This window comes from Etheostoma cragini, chromosome 20, assembly GCF_013103735.1.
Source record: "Etheostoma cragini isolate CJK2018 chromosome 20, CSU_Ecrag_1.0, whole genome shotgun sequence".
Lineage (NCBI taxonomy): Eukaryota > Metazoa > Chordata > Actinopteri > Perciformes > Percidae > Etheostoma > Etheostoma cragini.
In genome coordinates, this window is record NC_048426.1 from 17,409,710 (window position 1) to 17,436,946 (window position 27,237).

At 42.7% G+C, this 27,237-nt stretch overlaps 2 protein-coding genes across 5 annotated transcripts; one reads left to right on the top strand and one right to left on the bottom strand.

The window, feature by feature from the left end:
• The first annotated feature begins 1,094 nt into the window (after positions 1-1,094).
• Positions 1,095-26,692, top strand: tfb1m (transcription factor B1, mitochondrial). Of its 4 annotated transcripts, XM_034858145.1 has the most exons (9): positions 1,095-1,161; positions 2,479-2,619; positions 3,177-3,328; positions 3,560-3,668; positions 4,120-4,271; positions 4,826-4,945; positions 24,728-24,855; positions 25,835-26,087; positions 26,136-26,692. In XM_034858145.1, exons 2-9 carry the CDS (start codon positions 2,487-2,489, stop codon positions 26,139-26,141), a joined length of 1,053 nt encoding a protein of 350 aa, XP_034714036.1. In that variant the 5' UTR covers positions 1,095-1,161; positions 2,479-2,486; the 3' UTR covers positions 26,142-26,692. The 4 variants fall into 4 exon arrangements, with proteins under 4 accessions (XP_034714036.1, XP_034714032.1, XP_034714033.1 ...); XM_034858141.1 differs by having other exon boundaries at positions 25,835-26,692; XM_034858142.1 differs by having other exon boundaries at positions 1,141-1,166; positions 2,478-2,619; positions 25,835-26,692.
• On the bottom strand, positions 13,256-17,483 carry LOC117935728 (claudin-20). Its single transcript, XM_034858150.1, has 3 exons — positions 17,334-17,483; positions 16,605-16,655; positions 13,256-15,942 (listed from the first exon to the last, which is right to left on the bottom strand). The coding sequence occupies exon 3, from the start codon at positions 15,756-15,758 to the stop codon at positions 15,030-15,032; it is 729 nt and encodes a 242-aa protein (XP_034714041.1). The 5' UTR covers positions 15,759-15,942; positions 16,605-16,655; positions 17,334-17,483; the 3' UTR covers positions 13,256-15,029.
• Positions 26,693-27,237: the final 545 nt, after the last annotated feature.

The window sequence follows — 27,237 nt, forward strand, 5'->3', positions numbered from 1 at the left end:
GAGTTGCATGGAAGACGAGACTCTCTTACGCCCTCCTGTGGTGAGATGGCAGTTTTGTTTCCCATGAAACTAAGCCAAATTCTACCACCTGTGTCTAATACATTTAATGTGGAAAAGTCACTGAATGTTCATGCATGATGCAGTTTGGAGTAGGGGATTTTGTGTGGTCCTGTCTCCTGTAGCTCTGAGGATCATATCCTTTATTCAGCTGGAACTTCTGTAGGAGGATTGATTTCATCTACTGAAACTGCTAATGAAAAGGAGTGGCAGCAGGAATTTTGGCAATTTTGCAGTCATTAGGTAAAAGCCATTACTATTTTGAATTAATGGTGAGATAATCATTGCTGAAATGATAACCAAAAAGGTATATTGTGCCCTTTAACCTATACACTGTATGAGCATTCAGAGCCCCAGGTGATAAAACTTGTAATTCTGATAATATATGCTTGATTCTTTAGACTACACCAATAGCCTGGTTGCATTGCTGTGTCAAGAAGGTAACTTTGCAGAATCCCCCCAATAGCAGCAGAACGTCTTTAGGGCCTAAAGCTCTCTCCCAAGGTCAGTCAGAGAAAGAAACAGAGCTGCCACTCATTTACAAACCCTGGAGGAGAAGGATATTTCCATCTCAAACAGCCGTGACCCAGCGTGGGTTTTAGCAGAGACGGGAGACCACAGGGCCACGGGGGGCTTTCAGCATGATAAAACGCTTAGACAATACATTTCTGCCCTGCAGTGGACAAGAGGCATGCCGGCTGCTTATCAGTTTGAGCTGAAAGGTTTCATTTAGTTCAGCATAATGGATATGTCAAATGCCTAATTTATTATAATAACAGGGCATATTGGGTGTTTACAGCCTGAGTGGGTCTCAAAGCCTGCATTGGATAATATTAAGAAATAGCTGTGTTCTTGTTCCTCAACCCATAATTCGTTTGGTTGTTTTAACTGTAAATGAATACAGAACATCATAGTTGAATTGTCGTCCTCTTTTGGATATTGAGCACCACTACATCAACAATGAATGGTTTTTCAAGGGCAAAGCAAAACCCCGCCTTCTTGAATTTGATTGGTTTGCATTAGGATTCCCGCGGGCTCATTGGACACTCAGACGTCAATAGAATGACGTATAGGGAAATGTAAGGGAGAAAACATCACCGGTGAGAAACGTGGGTTTGTTTAACTGCCTATGGTTGACTCTTGTACTTTTTTTAGCGTTCAGTCCTCGTTATGTTCAGTTTGTAGTTTGTTCTCAGTCTTAACCCGGTTTTTTATAAATAATATGAAGTGTTCCGCCTCATTTCATAGCCCTTCCAGGGGCTCTTTTAACAGTATTTATACCAAGAAGCTAACATTAGCTGCTATGCTAACGACTGTCAGAACTCCGTCAGCTGTCAACATAAGTTTAAAGTTAGTTATTCCAATTTGAGTTTGTTTGACAGCCTGCTGTAAATTACTGTATTACTCAGCTAATGCTATTCATGTGCCGCAATGTAACGTTACTAGCCAATGTTGCTATATGTTGTTTGCCGTAAACTAGATGAACTGAAACGTGGTGTTTTCAAAATGTTGAGTGGTCAGGTCAATGCGATAATAGGATAGGGTAAGGTTGGGTCAGGTTAAGCATCTCATAATACAGGTGGTTAGCTATAAGGTTTGGTATGACTTAAAAAATGGATTTTGCACGATTGTATTGGCGAGAAATTGTTCTTTGGTGTTGAACACAAATTTAAGGAACGCAAAGAAAGGATAGGGAGATGCACAAGAGAGAGGAGACGTAACAAGAGGAAGTTACCTTGGGGCGAAACGCATATCGACAGGGAAACAGTCTTCGACACATCACCTGATCTTGTGTCTTTATGTTGGTCACTTTGTTTTATGTTATAACACCACTAGATGGTGTACGAGATCTTATTATAAGACCTAAACATTGAACACAGTCCACCTTTTAGCACTGGCGCCTAAGCTTCAGGCTAGACATTGGTAATCATTCCCCTGACCTGATAAAGCAGTAATTGGAATTGATAACAGTTTGCCAGAATTGACGGGCACCTACCTATAGATTAAGACCATGCTGTTTCACACACTATGTCCTTTGCAACAATACGATCCAAAGCAAAATGCCTTGTATGTGTCCTCGTACCTGGCAAATAAAGCTGATTCTGATTCTGAACATATTCGTGGGAAAAAATGAATTCACATTATAGATCTGTAAAGGGACATGCCAAAAAACAAAATACCTAACCCTAAATGCATTATCTCTTAGTGTCTGCAGTTCAAAAGGTCACTCGTGACATAACATATTTTTCCACAAAGTCTTTTGATTACTATTGATAAAAGGTGATTATTAACATGAATTCCTCACATGTTGCCCTTAACAGTATTTTTAGACATTTATGTCTTGCTTCTGAATCTCTTTGCTGCTGAGGAAGCTGATCAATCATAGTTTTTCTCACCTTTTGTGTATTGTTTTCTCACAGTGTTGAACAATGGCCGCCTCAGGGAAACTGGCGTCTTTCCGTCTGCCTCCCTTGCCTACTGTTGGCGAGCTCATAAAGCTGTACAATCTGCGAGCTGAGAAACAGCTTTCCCAGAACTTTCTGTTGGACTTGAAGCTCACAGGTTAGTTTGCCTCCCTCTTTCTTTATTCTTTCAGTTCGCTCTATCTGCAGTGCACCAATACCTGCTCGCTCCTGTTCTCTCTACTATGTCTGCACTGGGGGCTCAGTGCTTTGTTTTGTCAGTGTACTTGATTGCACAGCTCTACAAAGCCTTGTTTCGATGCATTAAAACTGAAATGCATTTTTGTACGGGCGAGGTTGAGTACATCTTCTAATGTGAATGAACTGAGTCGGTTGTTTACAGCCTTTGCGGAGCTTGAGCCTTAATATAATTATCAGTGATGCAGTGCAGGTCTGATCTGCTCTCTTGTCCTTGGACAAGGTGAATGTTAGATTAATGCACCTCATCTTCATCACACATAGGCAGACAGGTATTGTAACATCACACACTATTAATCTCCATTTAGATACCTAAGACTCTGATGAATATATCTGATTGGAAAGTATGGTCTAATTTATAAGATGCAGGAGTTGAATTAAGTTAGCACGTCATTGTGTGTATGCAAAAATATTGATGAAACACACTATTAGATTTGTAATCCACCTCTATCTTTGCAGACAAAATAGTGCGTCAGGCAGGCAGTTTGAGGGATGCCCATGTGTGTGAGGTGGGTCCTGGTCCCGGCGGTCTCACCCGCTCCATTGTCAATGCCGGGGCGGCGGACGTGCTTGTGGTGGAGAAGGATACACGCTTCATCCCAGGGCTGAAGGTAAATTAAGCAGCCACAATGAAATGGGCTTATTCACAATGTTATCAAGCTCATTTGGTCACTCAGCATAAAAAGTTCTAACACCGGCAGCTGTCACATTCTTGAGAGCAGTCAATCCATTTTCAACTGCAGCATTGTTAGTCGTCTACAAAGTGACTGATGATTATTTAGTGTTTCTGAACACTTTTTCAAAGTTTCTCATTTAATGTCATATCACATCCATTTCCCCAGCTGCTGTCTGAGGCAGCACCAGGGAGGTTGAGGATCGTCCACGGGGACATACTCACCTACAGAATGGACCGAGGATTCCCAGAATCTATCTCTAAGCCATGGGAGGGAGGTGAGAATATAAAATCATCTGAAAGTTGTTACCGTGTTCATGAATAATTAGGGTTAGGCCTCGTTTGTACTTGAACAATTCTGATTCCAATTCCGATCCTTCCTTTTGATTCTGGTTCTTGTCAATTCTCGATTCCAATTCTTTGAGGTTGGAGTTGAAACAGGTCACATGCCTATTTGCACAAATAAGAGGAACGCTTTTGTTTTGATTTGTTTACAGGGCTTTTTCAATATAAAATAAAGCCACACCAGAGCGCTGGTTACTGTGCTCAAAGGCTGCAACACAACAAGCACCTGGTCGCTTCAGAAACCAAGACAGCACATGTTAAATTGGGAAGCGATGATCGGATTTGAAACCAAATCCTCTAAACTATTCCAAACGATTCCAATCCCGATCCTATGTATAGTAAACCCAGGGAACTTAACTGTGTACTGTATATGTGACACCACAGGTCCACCAAACCTTCACATCATAGGGAATCTCCCATTCAGCGTCTCCACTCCCCTCATCATTAAGTGGCTAGAGAACATAGCCAACAGAACAGGGCCCTTCATCTACGGACGCACCCGGCTCACCCTCACTTTCCAAAAAGAGGTCGCAGAGGTGCGTAAACACTACCGCATGTTTCAGTTTTCAAGGTATTTGTCAGGGAGCTGCTGTCTTGTCTTGCTGCCAAAAATTGGTCATTGAATTAAAAAAAAAAAAAACTCTGTGATACCTGTGTGTTAAAACTAAAATTGAACAGAGCTTAAATCGCCCTTTAGTCTGAAGTCTACACATGTTCTATATTGCTCTTTTGCTATCCAGTTACCACTGTATGCAAATATTGTGCATGAATGTTTTGATTTATAGTTATGATGAAATAATGATTTCAATTAAATATTTAGAATTTTCAACTAAACTTAATACATTTGGAGTGTTCTTTTACAATTTAGGCATTTCAGAGTATTATGCTTTTACATTTCTGTGAAAATGTAAAAACATAAATTAAATACAATTACATTCTCATTTTCTTCTAGTTCTACTTTATGTTTGTATTTGTTCTTTATGACATGTTTGGTCACTACTAAAAAAAAAAACATTACATGAACTCAATAATTAACCTGGTCTTACTGAATTTGCATCAGTAATTTGGCGTATTTTTCCTCTCAATCCAGAGGATGACAGCCAGCACAGGCAGCAAACAGAGAAGCCGTCTGTCCATCATGGCCCAGTATCTCTGCACAGTCCGAAACTGCTTCACCATCCCTGGACGGGCCTTTGTCCCTAAACCCGAGGTAGGAATTAAGTTTAATAATTATACTTCATGGGCACCCAGATAGCTCAGTTGGTAGAGCGGGTGCCCATATACAGAGGTTTACTCCTCGACGCAGCCGGCCCGGGTTCGAATCCAGCCTGCGGCCCTTTGCTGCATGTCACTCCCCCTCTCTCTCCCCTTTCACATCTTCAACTGTCCTATCCATTAAAGGCCTAAAATGTCCCAAAAATAATTTAAAAAAAAAAATAAAAAAAATAATTATACTTCATATCTGTAAATTAAATAAGACAGTTACAAAAAAAAAAAATGATTTCAGCCTTTAGTAGCCGTATTGAAACAGTGGCTGTCAGAACAACATCGGGAGATATACACATTTCAGAGTTCTTACTCTGCTGTAGGATATGAGTGGGATCTCCTCACATCTACTAGCCTCTGCTCCTCATCTGGTCCCATGCTCCCGTCAGAGTCCCTCATCATGTCCCCATCACTCATCGCTCCCTCAATTCTCTTGCTTTAAGGTTTCATTAAGACTGTGTTGAATCAGTGTTGTCTCTGTTCTGTCTTTGGACCCTTTTCCTTGTAATGATGCCTGGTGGGTATTTGAGATGTGGCACGATCACACTGCACCCTGTAATGAGGGCCTAGTTCCTTTTTTGGAACAATTTCTCTCTCTGCGTTCAACCCATGTGCATGTATCAGTGGTGAAAGAAAGACGTTCACTCTTATGTAACAAGAATGTAAAGGGCTTTTTTCAAGACAGGGATTAATAGTAGGACTAGGGGGCGCATTAAGAAAATATAAGTACTGTTGCATTGTTTGAAATATCAGTGTTGGCTAATAGACAGAGATTTTGAGATTACAGACACAACGCTTTTGAAAGACTCAGGAGCTCACTCACATCTTTGTACAAATGAAACCATGTTTTTCTTTTCCTGAATTAAAGGAGAGGTGTTAGGTTAATGCCAGCTATGGACTGTTGGTCCCTTGCAGATGTCATGGGTCTTTAGGAGACCCACTACTGATAAATAATGAATCTCCTGTGTGGAGTAGAAAGCAGCAGAGTGAATGGGACCAGTGCTGATTGTTCATTCTCTTAGAAAAGATGGCTCCCAATGATTATTTCATCACACTCAGCTGCCTTTCTGTACTTTTTTTTTTACTCTTGAATATCTTATTTTTGTGTGTATGTCAAACTGGAGCCTAATGGATTTCAGCATAGGCATGTGTGTTCGTGTTTGCATGCATTTTGTATGTATAAACATGAACAGAGTGGACTCACACTGCATGCTCAAGCATGCACTGCAGATGAATCAGCACCTCCCACATGCGCACAGAGGCCAGCTATCCCCACTAAATGTTTTAATGGGCACTTGGGTCGGATTGATATAATTAGGAGAGATGATGGCTGTTTGATGAGCAGGCCTCCTACTGCTGGTGTCCTATAAAAGATCAGAGAGCACACAAAGTATATTAATGCTATCATACTCCATTCATTGTGCAGGCCCCTTTTTACTAAAATGTCATGTAGTATAATTCATAAAAAGCTCTATGGCTCTGCATTGTTTAGTGGTGCACACCAGAGTAATTACGCGAAATTGCATGAAGAATAAAAATGTCGTGCCTGATTTATGGGACAATATTAAAGGCTGGTAGGAGAGGGGATTGAGGTTGTGACACACAGGAATTTAGACTTCTAAAGCATTGTTTTGTCAGAATTTAAGGGATATTATTGAAATTCTTAAGTTCTTATGGATACTGTCTTCGGTGTTGATACTGCAACAACAGGGCAATTGAAAGTGCTTTACATAAAACATTAAAGAACAGTTAAAAACAATAAAATATGTAAAAGGGATCAAATTTGAGAATAAAATGTACTGTGCAGTACTAGAAATTAAAAATTATTTAAAAACAGGCAACATAAAAAAGAAGTCTCTTTAGCCTTGATTTAAAGAACAGAGTTGCGGTGGACCTGCAGTTTTCTGGGAGTTTGTTCAAGATATGTGGAGCATAAAAACTGAACGCTGCTTCCCCCCGTTTAGCTCTGACTCTAGCAGAAGCAACTTTTAAAAATGGCCGAATACCCCCCCTTCAAAATGTAATTATAATGGAGGAATAACACTGCCAAAAATCAAAGGTGTCTTTCTATATATCACCCTCTCTTTGTCTCTCTCCCCCCTCTTTGCGCTTTTTAGGAGTGTATGTGTGCCTCATACCTGTAGCCAATAAATAGGCTCACTGACGTAATTGTTGGTATTATCTTGTTCCCACTGAAGCTTTGGGATCACTGATTGTGTTAATGAAAATAAATTGACACACAACTGGGCTGTGTCTTTGTCTCCTTTTGGCAGATCTTCTTCATGTCTAAACCTGAGGCTCTTTGTTCTGTTGCGAGTGAGTGAGTCATGGCTCTTCTAAAACAGCTCTGCCCAGTCACGTATTGATAAGCTATTTCTGTGAAAAACAAAATGCCTCTGGTTGGTCTGCGGTTTTAGCGGTATTCCCCCCACATCAACCATTCTCTTACTACAGTGCATAAAATACGCAGCAGCGTGTGCTATGCTACATTAGGGCCCGAGCGCCGACAGGCGGCGAAGGCCCTAAGTATTATTATTATTATTATCGCAATTAGTGTGAAAAACATTTGAAGTGGTTTAATCAAACAAACAGCGAGTCCGAAATGGCCACAGAAGCAGTGAAATGACTGAACCATTCCATATAACCATGATGAGAAAATAGCTTCAGACAGGGGAGGGGAAGTGCAGGTGTGATTGCCGGTTGATTTGAACCTATAGGAGCTGGCCAGTGAAGGCTAATAGGATAATGAGAAGGGAAATGTTGAATCCGTTTAAAATCAAGAGCTGCTGGGGCCCATATTGACGTGTGGTCGGCAGATAGGCTCTAATCCTCGCGGTTCCATCCGTCTGTCTTGTTCTTTCTCGCCCCCGGACTGCACCTCTCTTGTGTCACACTGAATGACTGAGATTGTCCTTGAAGGTTTTTGAGAGCGGCGATTGGCTGCTTTGATTGTGTTCCCCGAGGCTCACCGTGCCCTAGGTCTGTCATGCTGCACATCACACCTGCCTCCCTTTACTTATTAGTCACTCTCCTCCCGTTAATTCTTACATAGACTGACAGATTGAGTGGTCTTTAAATTGCTTCTGTCATTCACAGTTATACATATATCTGAAAGGTCTTTTTTAACAAATTAAACTGAGAAAAGAAACTGCTTCAGTCATTATACAAATTTCTAATTTGTATTCTGGTCAGGGGTCAAGGAGTTTAGAGTGCACGCTGCCGTCATGCATCTGCATCTTCAATACAGACATTCAGTCACCCAAGTTCATCTTCACTGCCTCTTAACATAGAAAATAGCTGATTTGCAAAGAATAAAGAGTGTGTTGACTCGATTGTCTCTCTACCCTGTGCCACTTTGCTTCCTTGGCAGAATGTGATTAAAAATCAACTTGTGTCTGTCACAGGCATGTCTATAAGTCGTGAAATAGGTGCTCATTCACGAGCAACCTGCTGTGTCTTCTGTACAGAGAGCTCCTACAGAGCTAACAACTGTGTTCTTTATTAGTCAAAGTGAGGAGTAAAATGAGGCATTGAGAAGGGGGGCAGTAGGAGATACGACTATTAAATGATAGAGGTGAAAAAAACAGTAAAGAAAATGAGTGTAAGAAAGAAATAAAAGCCAGAAGAGCTAGGGATTGAGTCTGTATATGTTCTGGGTGTGACGTATAGAATGAAACAAAACCTGGAAAAGGTATAAAAATTGCAAATCCTCCTCCAGACGAGTACAGAGCTCTAGAAGACAGAATCGTGACAGAGATCGATCTGAAAGGAGAGCGAGGCGTACCTCCAGCAGATGGTTGTCTTGGCCAGTCGTCAGCCTGCTCTGAGTGATGGCCGCATCAGCAATCACCCACCGGCTAACTGAGCCTCACAGGAGGAGAGCCCTACAGATGTTTGCCTTGTACTCAATCGGCGACCAAGAGCACAGGCCAGATGAGCAAAGCCTAAATTAAATTTGTCAATTCTGCATTAAACATCCATAACAGCTGGCAGTTGTTAGGGAGACTTTGGACTTGGACAGTGAAAATCCATCCATTCAAAAAGTACAGAGATAGAGAGAGATGTTCCAGTACAATGCAGTGGCAGTCTCAGTGATGGATATCTTCTCTGTGACCTGAAGAGGCCCAGTAAAGAGTGAGTCTACTCAGAGGGCCTGCACTGCTTCCTTAACTCCCATCACACATTCAACAGGCACACAATTCATCTAGGTCTGTATTCCTATCCCACAAACGGGGTCAAGCACGGTATCAAGAGTATCGGTGAAAGTTATTTCAATGACTAGTGCCAGGCACGGTAAACGCCTGAAGGCTTGGTCTCAATATATCACATGCCCAAGGTAAAGGAAAAGCTAAAAATACTCTCCTCCTCCTCGTCTCTCCTTAAACAAAATGCCGAGGTTGGCAGAGTTTGCTTATGAACGTCTCCTCCAGAGATCTATTGCTCCGCCTAACAAGAAACGGTGCCAGGTGCGCTCACAGCGTTCAGTTAAGCAAATTCAGCTTGGTTAAGTTAGTGACTATGCCAAGAGAATTTGCAGGTCATTTTTAGGAATGATGCTATTTGTAGAAACCCTGGCTATATATTTAAGGAAAGAAGGTCAGCTTCAAATACGTTAATTGCTAGCAGTGCTGTGATGCAATAACAAATGGGGGGGGAAATGTCTCACCAGAATGGAAAGCATCAATCTATTAACTTGAAGGTGTATTTAAACGCTCTGATTTAAACTTCATGCACTGTGAGTTTTTGACTTAATTTGAGGCCTTTTAGAGGGGCCAGAGGTGTAGGTAGGATTCAGTGGGTGAGTTGATGAGGTTTTATACAGTTCAGAGTAAAAAAATTATCAGAAAATCAGTTATCATTGTTTTAACCTTTTTTTCCATGTGTAAAAATATGCCTCTACCTTAGCATGTTATTGTGTTTCTGCGCTCCCACTAATACACTGTTGTCTAGTGTAATACAATACACACATCTCTACTGTGATCATTTTCATCAAGATATAGATTGCATAGAAGCTGATTTGTGTCCACACCTTTCAACCATTTAGCCTGCCCCACCATCAGCTTACAGAATCCTCCCAGCCACACATCCTGCCCATAGACTGTAAATTGTGATCTATTAATATACAGTCTATGATCCTGCCCCGTGCTCAAAGCTGAAGTATTAAAGGGCCTCCTTTGAACTGTCAGAGTGTATTGTTTTCCTACAAGCACACCTTTTGTCATCTCCATAGCTTTTACTGCCTCTCTCAGCAGTTAACTGCTCAGCCAAGGTCTTTGCTATTATTCTCCAGCCTTACATGAGCACTGGGACCAGAGGAGAGCTACAAGGCAAGGTCATTCTTCCTCAGCGTTGATGACCACATTATATCTCCAATATGAACCTTCATGACCACAACAGCTGTCCAAAACGTAGAGCCGCACATTTATGTACGGTGAAATACAAGAGCAATTTGAGTGCTTACTGTGTTCTGAGCAATGTGGTGATCGCTAATGGAGTTTTGGTGAACGATGGCATGACATTTCCTTAACACGCTCCGATATCCGTCTCGCTCTTTGTGTCTGTCAGCCTGACTGCTGGAGTGCATCGCCTGATTGTCTTCCACATTTTTCTTTCTGCAGTTGATCTTTGGAAAAGGTTATTTGCTGGTCAATAAGGTCATCAAAGTAATCTGTGAATGTGGAGGGGCAGTGAAGTTCAAAGAGAAGCCTGATGCATGATTAACCCCTACCTCAAATTGTCAAGCGCTCACCTCCCCTCGCATTCCAGATCTGTCATTTTGGTAACTCGGGGTGAAAGCCTTTGATGGAAAATGTAGGTTAAATACACAGAGGAGCAGATCTTATTAGCGTTTTCCCGTAATAGGAGTAGTTATTTGATCTGCACTCTAGTTGCATAACCAAGAGGAGTGGGAGAATGAGAGAGCCGTGAATAATCCATGTTTGTTTCAGGAAAGCACATTCTCACTTAGTGGATGTCGACGAGGTTTCAATCAGCTGTAATAATGAGAGCCCAGATTTACTGGAAAGTATTTAATAAGCGCTCCATCTAAAGTGTATAGGCTACAGTATATGACAAAGATATAAAAATTGTAGAACATACTGTACGGTATTCAGGTTTTAAACAAACTGACGCTTAAGGCTGAAGACATCTTCATTCAGCAAATTGTGCAAACTTGTTTTGGCACAGTCAAAGCCGGTTTAATTAGTTCAATTTAAGCTTATGTTTTTAAGATTTAAGATGGTCTTGCTTATAGATACTTTGTCCAATGTTTGCATGTTTCCAGTTCCTTAATTTCATAGACTAAATCATAATTGATATATGTTTTTTAAGGCCAGTGCTGGTTTCGGTATTTGAGACATTTATCCACCAATATGCATTTTCTTTATACAAACATTTAAAAACTGTTTCAGAATCACTTGAATTTAGTTATTAAAGATTTTGACAAGACATGTACTGAGCCGGACATTTTACAGTAAAAAAATAAACTTGTCAGTCAGGCTGCAACTAATGATTAATTCCTAATCGATTGAACTGAAAATTATTTTCTTAACTTATCATTTGGAAAATGTCAGAAAATAGTATGTTAGCAAATCCTCCCAATTAAGTAGCTGGAACCAGTGAATGATTTGCCTATACTATCATCTCAGTGAGGAAGGATCGGCAGAGGCTGGGTTTGGTATTAAAAAAATAATTCCTCTTTCAAAACCCATTTCCACATTTGGGTTCAAAGATGCATATTGTGGTTGGACTGATTCTTCTGTATTCCTGTGTGCTGCTGCGTATGAGCAGCCAGTCTGCTTCACTCAGCACAACCTGTACTATTCAATAATCTGTAGATTTGGCAGACGATTGGAATGCTATCTCCATCCTTATCACCGCGACACATAAAAAGCACACAGGACTTGCACGGAGACTACATACAGTAAGCATCTTGCTTTCACAAAATAGTTTATTGGTAAAAAATAGAACTACTTGCACAAGCACATTGAGACAACTGTATCAGAACTTGTGAACTGTTAATCATCACAAATATGCTCCGGCAAAGTAAGAAGTGCTAAAGCATCCACAAAAATAAGCTGCAGTTATCAAAATGATAAATCAATATCTTGGTACAGTACAGTATATGCAGGAGAGTTGTAACTCTTACATTTTAGGACCTAGTCACTTTGCACTCTGGCCATTTATAAGCTAATTAAAATTGTGTGCTGATGATTAAGCAGCAGAGCCACAAAAAAGAGAAATCTCTAGCTTCTATTTTCCTTCTGAATCCCATCACACAGAATTTGTTCTCATTTTTTTCCAGAGTGCCAATAGTGTTATGTATTTGTACTGGTCCAGAGAGCTTGGAATGCACAGCCGTTTGACAACAAACAGCTGTCAAATAAAGTAACACAAGCAAAGGTGCATTGAGTAGTCTTCTTATAAAGAAGATATGGTATGAACATGATATTGTATTTTATATTGAAACAATCAGAGGGAATCCTGATCCCTCAGTGAAAACAAACACTTTGACAGCCTAGATACCTGTGTACATTTATCACAGACTTAGAGTGAACCAGAATTCCTGAAACAACTACATTTAGACAATACCACACTTGTGTCTTTCCAATACAACTCTCCGCCTTGCGGTGAAGTCTTGCTGTGCTTTGGGAAATCCGGAATAAAGAGGATTTGAAATAACCCTCGAAAGCTGAACTGGACTGTACACAAGCATCTGGTTGACTTAACACTTAGTCTGGCAGGACAAATCACGAATCCATAAAACATTTGCTGATGTATAATTCATGTACAAACAACGCAATAAAAAAGGAAACAGAACTTCAGAAAGTATTAAAACATGTCATCATGAGACAATTTGGCACATTCTCGAAACACATAACGTGTCAGTAGTAGTCGATGACATGGCACATTCTTCTTTGTTTATTGCATTGGTTATGGTGCCTGGGCAGTTTTTGTCAGGAGGCCAGTTCTGTCGGCTATGGTCTATGCTGGGCAAGATGGCTAAGTCAGGGTGGGATAGAAACCTGGTCCTAGAGGGCTGCCAGGGCCGGCAGTGGTGCCCACAGAGATGCCCGTGGCGACAGCCGTCTGCAGGTGGCGAGCTGGCCTTAGCCATCTGCTCTCCCCCAGGAAGCTGCATGTTTATGGGCGAGAAGGAGAAAATGTGCAGTTCTATACATCACTGCCAAGGCCTGATTTAAGCATGACAACATTGGTTATCCCGCTCTAAGTAAAGAGTAGACACACTGGAACATTGACACGAGTAGGTGGGAGTTTTTTTGATGTGTGCTTGTGTGTTGGTTGGGGGGCCCATGCTTTCAACATGCATAAGCTCTCTCTTGTCAGCGATCACATCCATGTGACGTGACAATAAACGGACAGCGGGAGTGAAGGGAAAAAAAAGAAGTTAGGAAAAAGAGGAATGGTGGCATAGTCAAGTGGCTGCAATTTAAGACACAGACATTCTGCAGGTGCAGACTGGTGGCATATGCGCACTGCTGACGCACTTGGAAAACAAGTCACATATGGAGAATGACTCAAACCTTTTTTAGCTGCCTGCCACACAGCTACCCATTCAACCATGACTCAAGAAGCTTTTCCTTATCTGCCTCGTCTTTGCCTCCCTGCTACTGCACCATTAAACATCCATTTATTTCTGTGAGACTTCTTGCATTGTATATACACACCATAGCAGTGGGCAGCAAAGAAGAGCATTCTCCCAAACCATGTAACAGGGATGCTGCCTCATGTCACTTGCTAATAAAGGGGATTAGAGAAAGTAGTATTAGCAGAGGCCCTGAATAAAGCTTCTAGCGCCATGCCTAGAGAAAGAAATGTCCCCCTCAACAACTTTAAATCACTGACTGACATCCACATATACCCCCAGACAATACAGATATTTGAATGCTGAATTCTGTTTCCATGGCAGTGTGGAGGAGGATGGATGGAGTGAAAAGCACATGCAAAAAGCCGGCGTGTCTGAGTGTTTACTGTGTACACAAACAGACACGAGAGCACGAGTAAGTATGCGTGTGTGCATGTCTGAGGGTGTGAAGGAATCGGTAGATGGATAAAAATGGGTAGCTGCTTCTTACATGCAGTATGTTTTTGTCTTGATGGAAATATAAAAAACAGCACAGCAAATAATCCATTCTGCTTAGATATTAAATCTCTTTCTGTCAATTTCTCTCCATCTCTCCCACATTTCCACCTGCAGAGAGGGAAGCAGACAACTGTTTGTCTGCATTTTCTGTCTTAAATCCAGCCCAGCAGTCCACATCTACTCCTCCTGACAGTCCTCTTTAAACAGTTACAGCAGGGTAATGTTTCTACAGCTTTTCAGGCACAGGCATTTTGTGGCTATGTCTCAGTCTTCTATCAGGCATGCCGCTGTATTAATACACAGGCAGGCTCCACACAGCATGCTTGAGAGGCAAAATATCAACAACATTCTAGTAGCTAACAAAAATATTTATTTCAATCAATTTCTCATAGCATTCCAGTGGATAAGTATACGAAAAACTACAATGGCTTACTATGAAAAGATTTCTAAGGCATTATATTGCCTATTTTTCAATTGAAAGGTTACCAGACGATTGTAAATAGCAGCTAAATGATTGCTTTTTTTCTTTCAATTCACACCTTTGGCAAGGGGAAAAAAATCTACACTGAAGGCTTCCTTATTATCTTAATCCAATCCCCAGGGAACTCATTCTGTGATTTTACTGATGAAGGATGTCTGCATTTGGTTAGTGGCTTCCTTCGATGCTGCAGCACCTTATCCCGGGTCCTTACACATTCACACTGTATGTTCCAGGTGCTGCTTAGGGAATACCTCCACTGCTTGTGCTTGCAAAACAGACAAAGGGAGAAGAGCAAGAAGGAGGAGGCGGGAAAATGAATTCAAAGTTGTTGCTCTCCTCTCATTTTTTCTCCATCTGGAGGGGAGCCAAGTGAGTAGCATTAGCCGTGATAGTTTCCCCTCAGGCTTGTCTCCCTTTAGCCGTAGCGTACACATCGCTGCTTTATTACACATAGTCCTGCAGGCTGTAGCCAGTCTTATTGTCTAATGGGGAGAGAGAGCAGTACTGGTGCTGGAGCTCCTGCTGCTGCTGGAGCAGCTGTTGCTGTTGCTGCTGGAGCAGCAATTTGTCAGGGGGAGGGAGCAGGACCAGGTCCTGGGGGCCATGCCTTTTCCCCGAGCAGGACATACAGAAGATGGACCCCCCCACAAACAGGAATCCTGCTGAAACAAAGGCCACGTACACAGCACCCCCGGGCTCAAACTTATTGCTCTCGGGCACACTGGAGTCCAGAAAGTTGGTGATGACCTCGTTGGTAAACCAGGAAGCAGGCACCAGACACAGAAAGCCTGCAGCGACAAAGCAGCCACCACTGGCAATTGCAGCATGCCGCTTGGAGCGCCGTCCACCTCCCCATCGTGTGCATTTTAGCCCAAGGGATGCAAGGCAGAGGCCCATGGCAGCCATTACGCAGCAGAGCACCATAGTGGTGCGGGCAGTCTGTAAGTACGCAGGTAGTGAAAGCACAGAATACTTAAGTGTGCAACTGAACATACCTGTGCTGTACCATGTGCAGTCCATCCATAGACCCTGCATCTGGGAAATCGCTGTGATGATGTTGGAGCCCACATCTGCGCTGACCTTCCAGTTGGGCAGCAGAGTGGCCACCATAGCACCCATGATGCCCAACAGCGCTAGAACAAATCCAAATATCTGCATGCCTGTGGATGCCATGCTCCTTTTCAAGTTGATGCTGCTGCTCCCGCCTCAGCCCTTGTCCTCGCCGGGCAGCATTCATCCAGCACCAGCTAGGATAGTCGACCCCACTGCCCAGCCGCCTCTCTCTCCTCTCTTAGTGGTGTACCAGCTGCCAGTTAAATCCCCAGTTCCTCAGCTCTTCATCTGCGGCTCCACTGGACTGGAGGAGAGAGACGGAAACGAGAAATTGAACTGAGTGCGCCCGTCGCACTCCCTCTTCCTATGTCCCCTCATTCACCCAACAAGCGCAGACTTTTCTGGCTGGTAACAAAGGGCAGCATGAAGCACAAGCTAAGATAAGAGATGGCTCTGGCTTACTATACAGTAAGTAATCAAAATACTGAGGTTGTTGTGCATGTATACATTTTCTATGTGCTGCCTTCTCCATTTCTTTAACGGAGCCCCATAGAGCTGTTACTGGAGAGGGAGAGATGAGTTTGAGGTATTTGCAATGCTCAATAGCTATGTGGACTTAAAGCTGCAGTGCCCTCACCCCACTTATATACTGTATATTATACATTGCCATTATTATTTGGCTTATAAACAGAGCCTACTATTTTAACAGTAACATAACGTTATCTTTGACGTTTCAATACCAGTTTACTCAATTTTGGGAGCCGCTAGGATTGAACTTTATGAATTTACGTTCTTTTTTATTACTATTTTGTCGGACTTCCTAGCGCGTATTGTGGTCTTTATCATCTAAATAAATAGGTCGTTTCAGCATTGTATAATAAATAATCTCGATTGTCAGTCAATTGTTTGCTGTTGTTTTATGATCCAAGGAAAGAGAGAAAAGGCGATGTTGAAATAATCCCTTACCCCGGCTGGTGCAGAGCTGGCGCTGACGCGTCACGCTGTTCACAGTGATTCCTGTAAACACACACAGTCACACATTGAAAGGCAGTAGGCTGATGAGGGAGAGAATTCAGCCCGGATCACGGGTCCATTCAAGCCATCCATTTTCTCAGCAACAGTGTATGAGAGGACATTCCTGCTCTAGCGACCACACAGGCTTGGCCGGAGCCTGGGAGAAATAAACCGTAGCGTGCTCTCTCTCTCTCTCGCGCTCTCTCTCTCTCTCTCTCTCTCGCGCAAGTGTGTCTGTCGTCTGTCTGACTCTGCCTCACAACAACTTTATAAACGACTGAAAATCCCTGTACTGCCCCCGACTGCTACAATACATGTTTTTTTTTATAACTTAGCTAGCTATACATCCATGCTTTCACTCCCCTCCTGTCATGACTACTACCAAGGCTCGAACCGTTACTCACGCGAAACAAGCTAGCGTTATGCGTTTCACAAATACTAAAGTGTTACTTTTAATTAGCTTGTTTCTTAACGTCGTTCACACTTATCCCCCATCTGAAAAGCTATATTTTCCAACGTGAATAATGAAACGTGAACAATGAAAATAACGGTTGTAACGTTATTGGGAAGTAGGCTACCCAATGTTAAATAAAGAGGTTAGCTTCACTAACGTTACAGTTAGCTAGCTTCCATGTCTTAAATAAATGTTATTTTAAGTTTAACCAATCTCACCGAACTTACCTTTACAAGTTATATGCAGAGCGCTTTGGTTTTTAAAGAGAATCTTTGGTTGTGTTAAACTCTGACACGCCCATTGCCGTGCCTTCACACCGCCGCCGACTTGAGCTCCAAAAACCGGAAGTCCTTCATGCAATGGAAGCCGGCTTCTCTTAGCAAGGAGCGGCAAATCTGTCGGCTTCGCGTTTTGAGCACGTTGAGCGTCAACGTTGGCTGATTCAGGAGAAACATACCATGTAAACTTTCGTTCCTGATCACTAGGTTAGTCTGGCTGCAGCGGCTCAGTGTCTAACGAGCGAACTGCTAACAGACACCGATGTGACCAATTAACAATACAAATTCTGTCATTATATGCATAATTTATAAAAGGCTTCTAGTGCCAGTGTTTTGGCTGCTTGTGCTTCTCCCGGTCAAACAGAGAGATTCCCCGCACTTTTTGACAAGCGCCCTTAGCAGGGCGGCCAGTGTTTTTTTTTTTTTCCAGCTCTAGTCAGTGGCGGGCTGCTTAATGCTTCCAGAGGATACAGCATTCAGCGCAAAGTCCCGTGGGTCAGTATTACTGGGAACGCCCACTTGGCAAAAAAAACAAACATCTAATTATTTTGGGGAGTACCTCAATTTACATTTTATTATTTTATCGCCCTGCACTGCAAGCTCATATCACGGTTCTCCCGAGTTACTGTAGCTTTAATAATGGTTCTATTTTGTGTAGGCTTCGCACTCTAAGGGCTTTGCTGCTGGGTTTATCCCTTCACAGATGCGCAGTTGTGAATATTTTTTTTTCCACCCTTGCGTCCAGCACGGGCTTCAACTACGGTACGTCCACCAATACTGTAAATGAACAAAGCGGACCCGTTGCTCAGCTCCCATTTCTTTTGTCAAGATAGCAGAATGAAGACAGTCTGCCCTTCGCATCTGACCCTTCTGCCGGACCAGCTGCATCCTGCATCTGGACCTCCATTCCTGCTGCGAGACCTGCCTTGGCGCCACTCACGCCAGCCTGGCTCTCACCCCCGACGCCTCCTGCCAGTTCTGCGCCCGCCTGCCATCTAAGGAGCTTTACCGGCAGGCGGACGCTTTTCTGGTTTGTCAGGCTAGAGGGGAAGGGGATTGCGGCTGGGCATACAGACGGGAATCCGTTGACACCCTGAACCCGCTGGAGGAGGTTTTTTTTCATGGGCACAAGAGATGGCTCACTTTCCTCGGAAAACGCCTCAGTAACCGGCTGTCCCTCCTCCCCCCCCCTGGGAGGACTGGACCGATTTGGCAGCCTTCCCCTGTGCCTCAGGCGGCTCCATCCTCCACCGCTAAGGCCCTCTTCCTGGATCCGCCGGAAATCATAAAACGGTGCAATTTCCCACGTCCCTCCAAGAGAGGATAACGGGGGATTTTTAATCTTTTTACCCCTTTTCCCACTAATCATGCACCACTGCTATTAAGACTGAGCCTCGTAATCCTCCTAGGCCATCTCATTACTATGGCAGGTTTTTGTTAGTATGACGACTATCTGATACAAGCCCTGGCGTAGCCTATACGATATAGTACGATAGTTACGTATTGTAACTCCAGATCCTATGAGTATAGGCATAGCACTACAAGGTTTGGGCCACCTGCTTCTAAAATATCATGCTGAAGTAAAAGCTGATGTTGGGATATGAGCAGTGGGTCCCCTGTGTTTATATACAGTATGGGCGGATGTAGTTGAAGCCCATGCTGGACGCAAGGGCGGGAAAGAAAATCTTCACGACTGCGCATGCGCAAAGGGATAAACCCAATATACTCATATAATCTGGAGTTACAATACGTAACTATCGATATAGCTAATGCCAGATCGATTTTCATGTGATATGTGATTCTCACGGGATATCGGGATATTGTGAGAATTCAGCTGCAGTGCAAGGCAAGGTTTTATTTGCTCTTATACACATTTTAGCAGGAATCTGTCTTTCCAGAAACAATGTCCAAACCCCACTAAATAATCCACATATGATTCCAGGGTGAGATAGCTAAATGTAGTAATTAATTTTATATATTTTTTTATATTAGCTATCTATGTTCTGGTTACCAAACGTACAACATGATTACTGAGAGTAATTAAAGTGCAATATTGCTGTTGTTAAAAGAAAAGAAATGGCCAAGATGCAAAGTCTAGATAATCTTTCAAACATAGCCCCACTTAACAACTGGGAAGGGTATCTAATTAAGACAGAAGAACAATTTGCTATAATACTGAACAGAGATAAGCTGGTCAGAGTTGTGGGAAGCTTTGTTTGTTTATGAGTTTGTCCAGAGGATCATTTGTACCCCACCATACCAAAACTGACCCTCCCCGGGGCATCATCTTCATCAGACATCAGTCAGCAGGAGCCTAAACTCACAGCTGCTACCCTGTCTTCCCTCTCCTCTCCGTAGAGGACATATAACAAGGGAGGGAGTGGCTAGGGTGGCCTTGATTCATGAATGACAAAGAGGACAAAATGAGAGCAGGGAGTGGGGGGGGGACCTGATACCCTTGGAAACGCAGATGTGTGCTGCTATTATTTTTGCTGCATGGGCAAATCTGCAAAATCTGCCAGCTGTGGGAAATTATTTTGCCTATGCCCCCCCCCCCCCCCTTACAGTAAAACGACCAGGCATTGACCACAGTGATGTGTAGTCATTATGTATAGATAGGTTGGTAGCAATTGATTTGTTCAGCTATTGATCTGTTTGTTTAATATGGCCCAGTGCTCTATCCATCCATTGTTTTTCCCGTAAACTATCCTTAAGAGACCCTTACTTAAAATGAGATCTGGCCTGCATGCGTGGACGGTGCACACCACATTACCTCCAGTGTGATGTTGGTGTCGACCTTCAACACTACCTTCTCTGGGCTCCTTGTGGGATATCATTGTTGCTGGAAAAGACGTTTTCCAGTTTTTCCAACAGGCACACTACAGTATGGCGTGTGTGACCTGTCTCCTTGTGACCAATGGGATCCTAAGTGCTGATGCTGGTGTTGTCCTGTGGGGAGTAAAATAAATACATAAATAGATTATAGAGGTACTGGATAAAAGGAGATAAAAGATGGAAGGAGAGAAGAGCAAAACGCGGTTAACATACGCCTGGTGAGTGCAGATGTGTGACGCTGTGATGTGTGAAGATATTGCAGGCTATTATAAGCGTGGTTCCCTTTATTTTATCACCTCACAGCAGAGCTCTCTAGCTTTTTTTGCACTATAGCTCTGAGGCACAGCCGGACCAGCCCCACTCCCTTTTGCCCACACAAGGGGCTTTTATCGTTTAATTTGCATTTTCCTCTTTTATGTCCTACCTTGCGTAATTGGTTTCCGTGCTCATCGTCTTGCAAAGGCGGTCTGTTCACAGCAGAGATGCAAGGTGTCGTGTGATAGCTGTGATGTCGCTGTCAATGCAATCTTGTTGTGGAACAGTTTCACCAAACATAATACGTGTAAACCTGTCCAAGGCAAAACACATGTGACATGTTGCCAAATTACTGGCATGGATTGAGGAAATGAGCCTCTTCAGCTTACTCCATTAAGAGTGGGTCTAAAGCGAACCGTGTGAAATTGCATTTATGACTTTTTTAATGTCCCATCAAAACAATTTTCCCATGTTGTCCCCATGTGCTGTTCCAAATAGCCCAGTAAATTTCTAATTTTTTCCTGCTAAGGTCAACCTTTTCTGTGACGAAAGTGTCTCTCAAAGGAGCAGATCTTTTCAAACTAGGGCTACAGTCTTGAATGTAGACGATTTCATGGGAAGTACGCTGGCCTGCCTGCACAGGAAGCCAAAGCCCTTCCTCCCCAAACCCCTCAAGCAACATCAGCTGAGTATATTCAGCAGCATTGACTGCTGCCTTCTCCTCTCCGAGAGGCTGTGTCCCTCCACTGATGTAATGGAGGTTGTCTTCTCAAGGTATTGTCATGATTAATGCAGCTCTTCCGCCTCTGCAGGATCACTGTGAGCGTTTCTCTCTTGTATTCCCTGTCCGTATATAGCTTTCTTCCATCCCCATGCTCTTTCTCAGAACCTGCCATTGTGTAAGTGCAAGTGTTGGTGGTTCAGGTAGCGCAGTGGCTGTTGATGCCCCAGGGCCCCTGCCATCTCGTCTAGGTTACGCTTAGAGGGACATGACAAACTATTGCTCACACGCCATTGGGCAAGAACTCAACAAGAAAGAGACGTCTAAGGTGCAAGTGGGGAAAGGGGAGCTGGAGAACCACAGGGCAAAGCTGGAGTAATAGAGTTTCCTGCTGAGCTTTGGGAAGGTCAAATACATGAAATATGGTAACTTGCAAGTATGTTAATATGGATGTGGGCCAGAAAAGGTCTTAAATTGCAGACATAGCTGACATATGACTTTTGGATAGAGATCTAACATATTCTGCCCTTTTCAGACGCTGTACCAGGGAAATCAGCAGTGTAACCCTTATTTTTTACAGTAGAAATGCAAGGTATTTATGTGTATGTAAATTTATTATTTTATCATTTTAAAATAAAAAAGAAAAAGAAATGCAAGGTGTTAGTTTATCAGATTATTTAGTATACCATACGTACGGAGAGAAGCAGGTTTAAAGTCTATGTAAACATTTAAAGTCTTTGTAAAAGCTCCGATTAAGAGAATCAGAGCAAGATTTTTCATGAGCTTGAGTATAGATCCCTACATAAAAAAATCTAATTTAGAGGCCAAATTACTAGTAAGGATTCACTCGTTTTCCCTTGCTAAATACAATAGTTTGCTCAAGCCTACAGGACATGATTATCCCAGTCTGTCTGCTAACTGAGACCTGTATAAAGAAATGGGAAGGGGGGTGAGGGATAGGAGAACTTGAGCAAGGGAGAGATATTAAGGTTTTGAGATAGTGTCAATAAGTCAGTATGTCTGCTACCCCATTTCAGGACCGCCCAGCAAATGCAAAGTATTTTATGGGGGGGGGTGTATGTTTATAGCACCTCAATGGAGGGCCCAGGTGACAACGTGTGATTTAAAGTGGAGTTTCCTTGCATGTTGAGGTTATCAGGGGAAGGATTAATGGCAGAGAGTGGGATATATTCCAGTGGTGCTACCTAGTGAAGCCATGTAGCAAGGCCATTCATAAATCATAGCAGCAAAGTGACTTGGACAAGTTGATGGCTGAAATGCTGCTGCCTGTATAGTCCGAATATTGACTTTTCCCCTTGCTCCTATCTTAAATCATGAAGTATAGAATATAAATGGCCTAATTATTCCAACAGAGAGGGAAATTAAAGACATTCCTTGTTATTGCTTCTTCCTAACAGATGGTGGTCTGATCTTGCATTACCAACGGACTGATAGAAGCATTTTTACGATCCAAAAATAAAATCCCAGAATCCTCACATGTTGAAATGACAGGTGGAGGGATTGTTTGTCATAATTAACGTCTCTGTGCTTAACTAAATAACGCGGCCCCCTCTCAATGCCCTTGACAACACCTGCCACATGGCCTTTGCATTTAAAATGCATCATTTGAACTTAAAGGTTTAATGTATTAATAATAAACTCATCATGAAGCAGCCAAGACCATAACTGGCACTGCGAATACACAATGAAGTCATCATTCAACGATAGACTGAGTTAAACATGACAAGAATCAACATTAAAATAAACACGAGATGTAATCAGCTGCACAGTACATGCACTTACAGCTTCAACTCACAACCATCTTTCTTTCTTAATGTCAAAGAATCTAATGCTGGACCTGGGATTTTTAAGCTTTCTCTGCACTATTACTGCACATATCCTTCAGGGCTGTTAGGACAAGCAGTCTCCCTTGCTGCCGTCCCATTAAACGCCACTGCGGCAGGAGGCTCAGAAGCAGCCGGGCATCTCCGGACTACACAGGGATCTATAGATCTGATAAGAGATAGTGCTGCAGCTTACAAGTGCTACCTCAGTTGTTTACAGAAAAGGGGAATTTAAACCCCTTATTAGAAATCCTTTGCATGTCCTCAGATCACTTTAGTTTTTCCTTCCCTAAGTATCGATACCAGCCCCTTGTCCAAGAAAGCAAAAAGGCAGCTGTGAGTGAGTCACACAATCCAGAAATACAATCTTCACAAGGAGCTCCACAAGGCATATAGTCTCAACGGGAGGGCTGTTGAGCTTAAGTAGATGTTGTTTTATTTGACTTCTGTGTATGTGTTTGTATGAAAGAGAGGGAAACAAGTCTGCGGGTATGTGTTTTTTGCATGCTTGAGTTAAGATTAGATGTTAAGTGAACATGCTGTGTAGAATGCATGCACCTGCATGCTTCCTTCCTTTACAACGTTTGTCTCCTCATTTATATATCCTCACATGCACAGTGTGCATCACCTGTCTTCTCTGGTGTCAGCTTGTATATCCTTCATTAAAAAAATACCCTATTCAATTTTTTCACTTAGATGAGCTACTTATATAGATGTTCATTTTATTTTATTTTTTTTATATAAATATAAATTGCTGTACAAAGAGGCTTCTGATGGTTTTCATCTGCTCAGCCAGTTCATAGGACAGTCCCTCTCATCGCTCCCTTACTAGGGAAGTAAGGTTTTTGCCATCTATGGAAAGACAGGTGACTGCCCCACTCAACTTCCCACTATACGTATCAGGACTAAATGCCATCATGTAAAAACCTTTGAAATATTATGGCCTTGTTTAAGGCTGCAAATGCACAGATCCAGATATTCAGAAATATCCTAACGTATTTTGGTCATTTTGATCCCATCAGTGATAATGCTTTAAAGGGGAACCAGCGAAGAGAGAATGTGTGGATGTAGTATATGTGCTTGAAAGTTACGTGTTTTGAGAGCAAGATTTAGACTCTGCTGAGTCCGGCACGATTACTACAAAAGTGTGTCATGTCAGCTTGGGGCTGGCACAGGAAGGATCGGGAGTCAGCAGCTAGTGAAGAACCAAAGCTAAGGTTACCACCACCGGTCCTCTGCTTCAGTTCAGTGATTCCCCACCAGCAGTACTCGCGCTGTGGGTACATCAGTAATCGTTGGGCATTAGTGGAAAGACTGTGGAGTAGTAGTTTGTAGTTTTGCCCCAACTTTCTTAAGGAGTTCAAAGCAGTTGAGACATTTAGTCAAAGTACCTTTGTCCACATGAGCTTTGGGGCTGTCTAACGTACCAATTCTATGGTCCATCACACAGGTGTTACTGTGGCAATTGGAACCAGCTCACCAGCCAGCCATGCTGGGTCATCTCCTTTTTTAACATTCTGCTTTTCTTTTATCCCAGTTTATTGATCCCTCCACCTCCCTTCTTGCTTTGTATCTCTATGACATTTGTCAGGCAACCTTTCTCTCCAGCCAAACTTTGCATTCTCCTCACACCTACCGCAGTCTGCAATCTTGTTTTAAGGTGTCTCTTGCTCTTTGTGTGTGTTTAGGTGGATGTGGGAGTAGTTCACTTCACCCCTCTGGTTCAGCCCCAGATACAACAACCCTTCAAGCTGGTGGAGAAAGTCGTCCGGAACATTTTCCAGTTCCGCAGGAAGCACTGCCATAAAGGAGTAGAGTAAGTACAGTTGTATAACTTGATGTAGCTTGCAAAGCATCTATCCTCTCTTTCCTCAATCTCTTTTTTTGCTTTTGAATTGTGTCACATCATCCTCATCTATCATTCTACATTTTCCATTCCCTGTTTTCTGACAGCTGTGTCTTCATCTCATCATTAATAAGAATGGTTTTAGAGTTGCTTGTCTTTGTCACACACACACAAAACTGTCAAATAAATTCACTACTTTTTAGTCTTTCTGGATCGAAGCATGCTGAGAGCTCTGTTCAAAACCACTAGCAACAAACCAACACGTCCACACGCATGTGCACACTGCCCGTCGCCCCCGTGCCTGTTAGGAAGTGTATGTAGGCCCACATAACAAAAGAACACTGGCTGTGCGAAAGAGAGCAGCAATTATGAGTCATTGAGGTGGCATAGGAAGACGAGGCAGCATGTTTTATGTAACTACATCGGGTTTGTGGCACCAAATTGGAAAGGAGGCACCAGCACCGAAGCGCCTAAAAAGCATCTGTGACATTTGAGAGGAATTGGCTATAGCTTACCAACTTGCAGCGGAAGAACACAGAGGAACATTTAAGACAAGGAAATGTCTTTTAAAAGGAATGGCTACCTCTGTGTAATAAATATTCTGAAGAAGCCTTTTAGGGTGAGGGCCAGCAAAATAAGTAAAAATTGGATATTCAAATTATAATTGCCCTCTTAATGTTGGAGAAGTTTGTGTCAGAGGGAGATTTGTGTCAGTGTCTAAGTCCCTTGACTATGAAGCATGGCAGTGGAACAAGTTAACAATTAATGAGCAGCTCTAGCCCTTTGTGTGATTTCAATTAACTTCACAGATTTGAAATTATCGCTGAGGGATAATTTCTTTCTGTTTGAACTTTATAATGTCATTAAACTTGCATGATCATTAAGATATCAAAGCAACCTGAGTGTTGGAATCTGTACCATGTCTTCATGTTTTCTTTCCTCCCCCCAGAAAGTTGTTCCCTGAGGCATGTCGTGTAGAGCTGACACAGGAGATGATGCAGAAGGCAGACGTGGACCCTACTCTACGCCCCACAGATCTCACCATACCCCAGTTCAGGGCTTTAGCGGATGCCTATGCTCATTTCTGCTGCCATGACCCCAGTCTGCTCAGCTATGAGTTCAGAGAGGAGCTCAGACTGAAGCACCTCGCCAGGCAAAGAAACAAACCAATGGACCAGCCAACCGGCACAGCACCCAGCCCTCAACAACCCTGCTAAATAAAACAAAAAGCACAGAAACTAAGCAAAGCCCACTAATAGCCTCTGTTAGCACAGAGACAACAAACTGCTCTTAGTCTAAGCCTTGACATTTCCACTGGCATAGGCATGCATTTTTTAAAACTTTTTCCCTGCACCAAGGGAGCAATAGGTAACCCGGTATACATGAAATACTGGAACACAGACAAGAACCACAAGGCCATAAAGATCCTGGGTGGGTTGAATCCGTTCCAAGACCTTGCGCCAGGATAGGACCGCTCATGAAAGGCATGTGTAGTTGCCCACAGTAGCTCTTTAACTGTGAGTATCTCTGTATTTCACCATTCTTACTTCAGATCCAACTTGCATGACACCTTGTCCCGAGGGACCTGAAAGAGTGTTCATGAGATTTAGAAAATGGGAACTACATGGCAGCACTGGGTAGCCAGGCCATCTTTTTCCCTCCTCCCTATGTACTGTATTGCTTAGTCACTTGGAAGACCGAGCTTAAACGGAGGAGGAAAGTGGTGGGAATTTGTCAGCTCTAGAAAGAATTTTGTTGTGTTTAATAAAGAGGAATCCACTGGTAATGCCTATATTTATAGAAACATTAAAACAAATAAACCCAATCTGCATTGGATCCAAATTAATCAAATCTAACCCTTTACCTTTTCAAAATGCAAATTAAATTAGAATCTAATTCACGCCACTGACACATCACCTCACCATAGATGGTGAGGTGATGTGTCAGTGGCGTGAATTGTATGTCATTAAAAAATAAAATAAGAATAAAAGTGTTGTTACCAGTTTTAAATATTTTTTTGAAAGCTAGAATGGATTATCAGCAACAGAACATGGCAGGGCTGCTGCCTGCCAGTGTGGCAGATGGCAAGCTAAGGTTGAGTTGCCAGAGGGAGAATTCACTCAGTTTTGATGATTGGTGAGTGTTAAGTCTTCAACCACAATCAGGATTCCATAAGATCTACATGGCAGAGATGGTATGCAGGGCTGCCAAGTTGGCAGCCTTGATGCTGTGTTATCAAGATAGCTCTGTGCTGGTTTTGTGTTATAAGCTTTTATTTTGTAAGATGATAGCGATGTGTGGGAAGAGATTGGAGGGCGAAAACTGACGTCACGCGCAATGGGAAAGTAATTC